Raw genomic sequence first — 10,259 nt, forward strand, 5'->3', positions numbered from 1 at the left:
GCAGGCACTGGTCCCCCATGGTCAGCAAGTCACTTCCTGTGGCTGATGCAAGGCAGATATTATGGATTGAATTTTGTCCCCTGAAAATATGTTTCATAAATCCTAACCTCTATGCCCGTGATTATATTTCCATTTGGGAATAGGTTGTCTTTATCATGTTAATGAGGCAGTATTAGTGCAAAATGTGTCTTGAATCAATCTCTTACAAGATATAAAAGGAGAAGATTAAGCAAGCAGAGATTGGGGAAGGTAGATGTCAAGCCACGTGGAGATCTCCATGGAACCAGCAAATATAACCTAAAGACGCAAGGACCTTGCTCCAGAGCTGAAAGACAGAAAGCTTTCCCATAGAGTGGGTGCACTGAATTCATACTTCTAGCCTCCTAAACAGTGAGAAAATAAATTTGTTTATTAAAGTCTTGTGATATTTCTGTCATTTGCAGAATTAGATAACTAAGAAAGCAGATCTGATGTGCACACCCATTTTGTGCTACAGGTAAACTCTATTCCCTCCCTGCTGGGAACAGACAGAATTTGAGTTGACTGGTGCCATACGGGGCCCTCACATGTGCAGAACAAAGTTACTCTCTGCACAGAATAGGAAGGGAAGTTTCGCTGATAAAGAGAAGAAACTGGGAAATAGAAACACACTCGTTTCCCAGCATCTGCTGTCAAAATGTTCTGGACACAAGGCCTATGATTAAGTGACCCGAATTAGGAGGTGCAGGAGCCATGGAGACCATTCTCCTAACACTCTCCGTTTAGTGGTATCTTCTTTGGTTTCTTTCATTAGAGTTTTGTAATTTTCCTCATATAGATGTTATGCGTATTTTGTTACATATATACGTAATTCTTTAAAGTTTTAGTGCCAATGTAAATGGTGTTGTTTTTTATTTCCAAATGTCATGCAGTGGAGTACTGGATAGCAATAACGGGAATGAACTATCAAGCTACTGAAAGACCAGGAGAAAACATAAAAGCATATTACTAAGTTAAAGAAGACAGTCTGAAAAAGCTACTTACTGCAGGATTCCGAATATATGACATTCTGAAATAGACAGTTAAAAGATCAGTTCTAGCCAGGAGTTCAGAGAGAGAGGGAGAGGGAAGAATAGGTGGAGCACAAGGTATTTTTAGGGTAGTGAAACTTTTCTGTCTGGTACTGTAATGGTGGACACATGACATTACACTGTTGTCAAAATTCATAAGATTGTACAATCTAAAGTGTCACCACTAATGTAAACTATAGACTTTAGTTAATAATGATGAATAAGTATGTGTTCATCAATTGCAACCAATGTGCCACATGAATGCAAGATGTTAATAATAATAGACACAGTGTTTGAGTAGAAGAGGGGGGCATATGGGATTTCTCTGTAATACCTGCACAACTTTTCTGTAAACTTCATACTGCTCTAAAAAATAAATTCTATTAAAAAAAAGATGTAAGCAGTAAAACAACAAAAATGGAGTCAGACTCTTTATTATAAATGCTCTCCAAGATCACAGGAAAAAATATAACAGTGTACAAAATGATATCTCAGGAGGTTCATCATTCATTTCTGACAATACTAATTGAAAGAAAATTAGTAAAAGGCCCAATAGAGAAATAGGGTATAAGTTTTTCTACAGATGTTACAGTGGAAGTATACAAATGTGATCTATTATTCAAACTGTAGAAAGAAACCTCTCCCAACTCATAGTCCAGAAAAACACCAATCCGTGAGAGGTTTACTGACTGACATGTAGCAAATTTACTAGCCCAGAGCTGAATTTGCCAGCATCCATTGTTTGGGGATGGTAATGTAATCGCATTTCTGGGGAAAGATTCTTTACACACACCTAAGGACCAGTCACCTCTCCCTCTTACTTCTACCTGCCAAAAATGCCTGCCACTATCAAATCCCTCAGAACTCAAAGCAGATGGGTAAACATTAAATTCGCTGAGATTATGAGGACAGTTTGGGTCCATCATCTTATACATCATAGTTTTTCTGTCTTCTGAGATAATAAGATCAGGGTGGGCAGTTTCAGGATCTAGTATTAAATTTACCTGAAATATGCTGATCATATTTTGCAGACCAAAATATTGTGGAGGGAGACTGCAGTGCTCCCTCTCTAACGCATACGAAAACACTGCTGGGTTTTGTAGGAGTTCATACTTCTTGTGGATACTTCCAACACCTGTCAGTAAATCCCAGTCTGCGTGCACACACTTCTCTGTTATTTCATTTAACAGACTTTTTAGGGTGCAAGTGTGGTCTGAAATTTGGATTTTGTTTTCAATTAGATTTTTAAGAACATCCTTCTCTTCATTTAGTAGCCTAACTTGAATTGCTTCCTGATCCTTTACCAGGAAATGTGTAATTTGTTGAAATTCTGAGAGTAATTCACTTTTCTGACTTTCTACCTTGTGCTTCAATTCTACGAGTTTTGAGACTGCCATTTCTAACCCATTTTCAGCATCCAAAACCTGCTTCCTCAGGGGCTCAATGTAGCTTTTGAGCTTTCTCCTGTGACTAGTTGCAGCTTGCTCAATGGGCATCAGGTGGTGATCCTGGTGGTTGGAGGAGATCCTGCACTGGGGACACAGTAGTTCCAGGTCTTTTGCACAGAACAAGGCCATCGTCTGATTGTGCTTCTCACACAGGGGTTTCTCTTCCTGCCATTTCCTCTTGCTCCTTGTGGTGGGAAGTTGCTTAACAATATCAGTCATGTTACATAATTGAGTATTCCTCTTGAGGCTCCCATTGGAACACTGTTGGAGGCAGACTGGACAGGGGAAGATGTCCTGTAGGTCTACCCAGCACTGGTGGATGCAGGAGCGACAGAAGTTGTGTCCACAGTCAATGGTCACAGGGTCTTTCAGGTAATCCAGACAGACGGGGCAGCTGGCCTCTGTGTGGAGGTCGGCCAGGGAGGCTGCAAAGGCCATAGCGCAGTGATGGTTTCAGTCTGAAGAAACTCTTCAACACGGCCTGGTTTTCTAGGAGCTAGGAAAAGTGAGAATCTGATCACTCTGCATTGTCTGTATTCTCTGGAAAGCTGCCTGTGGTTTCTAAGGGTCCCCAGAAAGCTATAAATGCTCAAACCTGTTTCTACTTCCTTCCCTTCAGCTCTAGATGCTGCTGCAAAAGAGTGTTACTCCTCAATCACAGCTCCATTTGGCACTTTTCACACCTATATTCAATGGCCCACAGATAAAGCACGTCTATGTACTCGTCTTAATTGGAAAACAGCCAGGAATCTAGAAAGGATTGGAAAATAAAAACAGTATAGGGATAAAGTCAACAGAATTCACACTATGGTCAGCTATGCGGTACAACTGACCATTCTGCAACCAAAAATATAAAGAAAAAAATAATTACTCACAAGACCGTTTTCTGCTTTCCCATGCCTCCCTCACATCTAGTACTGGTGAGCAACAGAAGCCCTTAGATGTAGGTCATATCCACAACTGGAGCTACTCTGCCCCCAGACTGTAGCCTCCTCTGAAGCTGCCTAAAGTGTCCACTCTGCCAGCCAGAAATTCTCTTCAGAATGGATCTAATAAACACTTCACTTCTATGGGAAGACTTCTAGACCACCCTGACCCACTTAGATCCCTATTAACCACATAAATGGACCTTGGTGAGACACCCCTGCCTGATATCCCTACTCTCTGCCTCCCCCCACCCCTTCATTCTGGCCTCTCCAAGGCTCCTGTCACTGCCCATGTTCCCTGAGTTTCAGTTTACCTGTGAACTGTGGCACGCTCTCCTGCCAGCACTCTTTCGTGGTCTTGGCTCTGTGGGTGGGAAGCGGTTCCTGTATGCTCACAGCATCGGTGGTGTTGCTGGACTACACACCAGAGACTGAAGTTTCATCTCTCTTGTGCAGAGCAGACTTGTCTTCCTCAATCTAGATCAGAACACATAACACAGGACAAGGTCTTGGTTCAGTCTTATGGTCAGAATCCAGAGCAGTTAGTCCTTATAACTATGAAGGGGATTTCCTTTGCTTTGTCTAGTTGGATTGATTCCAGGTGCAATCAACCTTGAGACAATGACAGGCTGAATAGGTACACTGAAAAGCTAAAATCAAGATAAATACAGGAATTATGGAATCTCCTTGTGTTTTGGAGTAGATAGACCTAGTGTGGATCTTAGCTCAGACACCAACAAGCCACGTGTCTTTGGAAAAGTGAATTAATTTCTCTGAACTTCAATTTCCTTTCTGTAAATTAAAGGAATACCTGATTCAATAAATATTTTAAGCACTCATGCTAATGACAGAACAGTATACATACTACAACATAATATTAATAATTGCCCATTTATAATAGCCCCTAAAAAATAAAACAATTAGGAATAAATCTAAACAGGGATGTAAAAGATCTATACAAAGAAAACTACAAAATACTATTGCAAGAAACCAAAAGAGATCTACATAAATGGAAAAACATACCATGTTCACCCACAGTTAGACTTAACATCGTAAAAATGTCAGTTCTACCCAAAGTGATCTACTAATACAATGCAATCCCGATCCAAATACCAATGGCATTCTTTAAAGAAATGGAAAAACTAATCTCTATATATGGAAAAGGAAAAGGCCTCGGATTAGTTAATCACTATTGAAGAATAAAGTAGGAGAACTCGCACTACCTGACCTCAGAACCTGCTATACAGCTGGGGTAGTCAAAACAGCCTGATACCAGTGCAACAACAGATACACTGAACAAAGTAACCGAATTGAGAACCCAGATGTAAATCTATACACCTACGGTCACCTGATCTTCAGCAAGGGCCCAAAGTGCATCAAATGGGGAAAAGACGTCTTTTAAACAAATGGTGCTGGCACAACCGGATGTTCATCTGCAAAAAAATGAAACAGGAGGCATACCTCACACCACACACAAGAACGAATTCAAAATGGATCAAAGACCTAATTATAAAAAAAACTATAAAGATCACAGAAGAAAAAATAGGGTCAACGCTGGAGGCCCTAATACACGGCATTGACAGGATACAAAGTGTAACTTACAACCCAAACACCAGAAGATAAAGCTAGACAACTGGGATCCTCTAAAATGTAATATCGTCATCCAAAGACTTCACCAAAAGACTAAAAAGAGAACCTACAAATTGGGGGAAAAAAATTGGCTATGACAAATGCAACAAAGGTCTAATTTCTAAAATCTACAGGGAAATCCAACTCCTCTACAACGAAAAGACAAATAATCCAGTTAAAAAATGGGCCAAGTAAATTAACAGACCATTCACCAAAGAAGACATTCAAGAGGCTAACAGATACATGAGGAAATGCTCACCATCACTAGCCATTAGATAAATGCAAATCAAAACCACAATGAGATACCATCTCAGCCCGGCATTACTGGCACGAATCAAAAAAACAGAAAACAAAGGTTGGAGAGGCTGCGGGGAGACTGGAACTCTTATGAACTGCTAGTGGGAATGCAAAATGGTACATCCATTTTGGAAAACGATATGGTGCTTCCTTAGAAAGCTAGAAATAGAAATACCATATGATCCAGCAATCCCACTCCCAGGAATGTAACCTAGAGAAATAAGAGGTATCACACGAATAGACATATGCACACCCATGTTCTTTGCAGCATTGTTCACAATAGCAAAAAGATGGAAACAACCTAGATGCCCATCAACAGATGAATGGATTAACTATGGTACACACACACAGTGGAGTACTAGAAATGATAAAGAACAACGATGAATCTGCAAAGCATCTCATATCATGCCTGGAGGGCATTATGCTGAGTGAAATAAGTCAATCACAAAAGGACAAATATTGTGTGAGACCACTACTATAAAAACTCATAAAAATGTTTGCACACAAAAAGAAACAATCTTTGATGGTTAGGAGGGAGGGGAGACATAGGGATGGAAAAACACTAAATAGACAATAGATAAGTGGTAACTTCGGTGAAGGTTAAGGCAGTATGCAATACTGGGGAAGCCAGCACAGTTTGTCCAAGGTAAGGTCATGGACGCTCCATAGACACATCCAAATTCCCTGAGGGACCAAATCACTGGGCTGAGGGTTGTGGGGACTGTTGTCTCACGGAATATCTAGCTCAATTGGCATAACATAGTTTATAAAGAAAATGTTCTTCATTCTACTTTGGTGAATAGCATCTGGGGCCTCAAAAGCTTGTGAGTGGCCATCTAAGATATTCCACTGGTTTCATCCCGTCGGAAGTAAGGGAGAATGAGGAAAACTAAAGACAAAAGGGAAAGATTAGTCCAAAGGACTAATGGACCACAACTACCACAGCCTCCACCAGGCTAAGTCCAGCACAACTAGATGGTGCCTGGCTACCACCACTGACTGGTCTGACAGGGATTCCAATAGAGGGTCCTAGATGGAGCTGGAGAAAAATGTAGAAAAAATTCTAACTCACAAAAAAAGACCAGACTTAGCGGTGTGACAGAGACTGAAGAAACTCAGAGAGTATGGCCCCCAGACAACCTTTTAGATCAGTAATGAAGTCTCTCTTTAGATTCACCCTTCAGCAAAAGATTAAACAGGTCCATAAAACAAAATGAGACTAAAGGGATACACCAGCCCAGGGGCAAGGATGAGAAGGCAGGAGCGAACAGGAAAGCTGGTAATGAGGAACTCAAGGTTGACAAGTGAGAGTGTTGACATGTCGTGGGGTTGGTATCCAGTGTCGCAAAACAATATGTGTACTAAGTGTTTAATGAGAAGCTAACTTGTTCCATAAAACTTCATCTAAAGTAAAAAAAAAAAAGACCAAAGTCCATTAAATGGGGGAAAAAAAGACAGTCTTTTTAACAAATGGTCCTGGCAAAATTGGATGTCCGCCTGTAAAAAAAAAAAAAAAAAAAAAAGAAACAGGACCCATACCTCATACCATCCACAAAATCTAACTAAAAATGGATCAAAGACCTAAATGTAAAACCTAAAACGATACAGATCATGGAAAAAAAATAGGGACAACAGTAGGGGTCCTAATACATGGCATAAATACAACACAAAGTATAAAAAAAATTGCTCAGTGTCCCACAGTAAGAAAGTAGTAAGTAAATTACTTGGTCATAAAACTCAGAGTGAGATAATATCTTAGTAATTAAACAGCAACCAGTTGCCCTTGAGGTGATTCTGACTCGTGGTGACCAGATGTGTTGTAGAGAACTAAGCTCCATAGGATATGCAAGATTCCTGAAAACCCTATGTGTAGGACTGTGCTCCAAAGGCTTATTAAGGCTGTGACCTTTCAGAATCAGATCCCCTAGCCTTTCTTTGGAGGAGTCTTGGGTGAGTTCAAACTGCCAATCTTTCAGTTAGGAGCCCAACACTTAACCATTTAAGCCACCCAGGGACTCCTATCTTAATAATTACCTAGCCCAAAATCTAGCATCAATTTAAAAAAAAAAAAACTTCATTACCTTCTAAATCTAAGCTGATGGCTGCAGTGATTGGCAAACCCAAGTCCGGCAGGTTAGACAGCAGGACTCTAGTTCGCAGGCTTGGAAGACCAACTTACCCCAAGATGATCAGCAGGAAAGGAGGCAGGTAAACTGCAAGCTCAAGTCCCAAGAAACGAGGTCAGATGAACAGGAGCCAGCTGCAAGATCCAGAGAAGCAAAAGCCCGGGAGCCTTGCCAGAAAGTCTACTTATATTGGACGAAGGCCACACCCCCAAGAAAACTCCCTTGCAACTGATTGGCTACTCCCAACAAATCCCATCATGGAGGTGATTACATTTTATCAGATCTCATCATGGAGATGATCACATAAGACACCACTGCCATACTACATTATAAGTGCCGAACCACTGAGAATCGTGGAGCAGCCAAGTGGATGCATAACTTTAATGATTACGGTTGCAATGAGTTTATGATTGCAAAAGTTGATTGATAAATTCACTGGTCATTAGAATATCATATCTACTATTATATGATAGAACTACTGTATAATTAAAATAATCTTTTTTTCTCAAACCACTAAGTTTTTGAAACCTGTTTCATTGTGTCCTTGCTACATTCCAGCCAAGCCAGATTTTCTCTGACTCCTTCCTTTGAGTCCCATCTCTTTTTTTCCTACCATCTCAAAGTTCTCAGATCCCTTCAGTCTTCTTCCTTCCTCCCCTCACAGTTGATACAAATCTGCCATATTCTGTATCCACTCCAACCCCATCTCACTGCTTATCTCCACTCCAAACACTACAAAAATATTCCAAGTTGTGATAAATTAAGATTGTGGAAAGAGCAAGGCTGGGTATGAGGGTTCCACCTGCTTGGAATTATGTGATTTGGATTCCAGGACTGATCTCATATACCTGTGTCATAGTGGCCTGGTTCCTTGATTTCTCAACCTTTCAGGGATACAGGTTTTAGTTTGGTGTGAACCTAAGTACAAATAGAAACCTCCTGTAACATTTTGGTTTAAAAGAGTAGGAATTTGGTATGGCATAGAATGCAAGAATTTCCAAGGAGCACTTGTATTTTTCATTCTTGTTTAGGTTATTTAATTTTAGATTTACGGATTATTCAAAACAGCCCCAAATTTGATTAACATATTGGATGACATCATTTTGAGGTCTCTGGAGCTCTTCAGATTCTGCGATTATCACCAAAACAAATTCCATACAATTGATTGCAGTGTAAAAAGTCAACTGTGTGTGTAAATATTTGTACATAAGAAAATATCAGATATTATTTAATAAGTCCTCAATTGAGTAATCACATACATATTTAAAATTTTATCTGGAGTTCATTATTTAAAATGAAAATGGAGCAGAAAGGATCTCAGTGCCTGGCACTTAACAGGTCCTCACAGGAGCACCTTCGCTTTTCCACGTCCCCCACACATCTGATCCAGACACACCAAGATCTCAGCATCATGTCCACAAGCCTAGCTGCAGCAACCACCCTTTGACTGCATCCTCCTCATTATCAGCCTAAAGTATCCACTTTGCCACCTAGAGGGTGCTTTCATAAAGAATACAATGAAGTGTTCATTTCCTCATTGATACCTCTCAGTGCACTCTGATTAGCCCAGTTCCTCCATTATCAGCCATCACTAACTGTGTTGAGGTGCCCTCAATTGGGGACCCTGATGGTGCAGTGGTTAAGAGCTCAGGCTGTTTACTTAAAGGTCGGCAGTTTGAATCCACCCACCGCTACTTGGAAACGCTATGGGGTAGTTATACTCTGTCCTATAGGGTAGCTATGAGTCAGAATCAACTGGATGGCAATGGGCTTACTCATAGATTAAGTTGTGTGCCCCAGAAATGTGAGTCAACTTGACTAGGCCATGATTCCCAGTTTTGTGTGATTGTCCACCATTTTGTTATCTGATGTGATTTTCCTATGTGTCCTAAGTTTGCAAAAAATCGTAACTTAAAAGGAAAAAGCTCCTGATGTTTAATGTCTTAATGCCTGTTGTGGATACATTTAATATCATTTAGTTATGTCTATGCAAATATAAGCTCAATATGAGTTGGAATCTACTCCACAACAACGAGTTTTGTAATGTGACTGAAGAGTCATCCCTGCTATCTTACTGAGGCTTTGAGTGTGTAAACATGGCATGGAAATCGTGTTTTGAAGTCATTTAATTTATGTATAATATGTAATTATTCATCCTTTGAGGCTTTTAGAATTATGTCTAGTTTTGTATTCAGTCAAGGCATAATTGATCAAAACCAGACTTTAATTTCTCCCGCTAGTATTCTACCATCTTCTTTGGCTTTAATTAATGCATTTTTACTTTGCATAGCTATTATTTTTCTTAAAAAATTTTTTTTCTCCTTGCTCCCTGTGCCCTGAGGCAACCTGAATTATATGATATAGATGATCAAGTGGGAGAACTAGCGCTGCAGGCACAAAACCTCTAGGTCTTTTTCACAGAAAAGGGTCGGAACCTGATCGTCTCTCTCACGCGCAAGGTTCTCTTCCTGATTTTCCTCTTGCTATTCTGATCTGGAGTTGCTTGGCCAATTTTGTGAAGTGATCCCTCTGGGTAATGTTCCCTAAGTTCCTCTATAGCCACAGTGATCGAAAGAAAAACCAGAGAAGATATTTAGCTTCTTCAGGACGGGCGAATGGAAAAGCGACAGCAGTTGTGTCCCCAGTAAAAGGTCACTGGGTCTCTTAGCAAACAGGCACAGCCCCAGCAGCCAAGGCTCCAGCGGGGAGGTTTCAGAGCCCCTCAACACTCTGGGCGGGGGCCCTCGGGGGAGGTGGTTAAGCGTTTGGATGCTAATCAAAAGG

At 40.6% G+C, this 10,259-nt stretch overlaps 1 protein-coding gene across 1 annotated transcript; it reads right to left on the reverse strand.

Moving 5' to 3' along the window:
- Window positions 1-1,552: 1,552 nt before the first annotated feature.
- LOC111819219 (tripartite motif-containing protein 60-like) lies at window positions 1,553-2,935 on the reverse strand. Its single transcript, XM_023725469.1, has one exon. The coding sequence runs from the start codon at window positions 2,933-2,935 to the stop codon at window positions 1,553-1,555; it is 1,383 nt and encodes a 460-aa protein (XP_023581237.1).
- Between the last annotated feature and the right edge of the window lie 7,324 nt (window positions 2,936-10,259).

Source organism: Trichechus manatus, unplaced genomic scaffold, assembly GCF_000243295.1.
Source record: "Trichechus manatus latirostris isolate Lorelei unplaced genomic scaffold, TriManLat1.0 scaffold00315, whole genome shotgun sequence".
Taxonomy (NCBI): domain Eukaryota; kingdom Metazoa; phylum Chordata; class Mammalia; order Sirenia; family Trichechidae; genus Trichechus; species Trichechus manatus.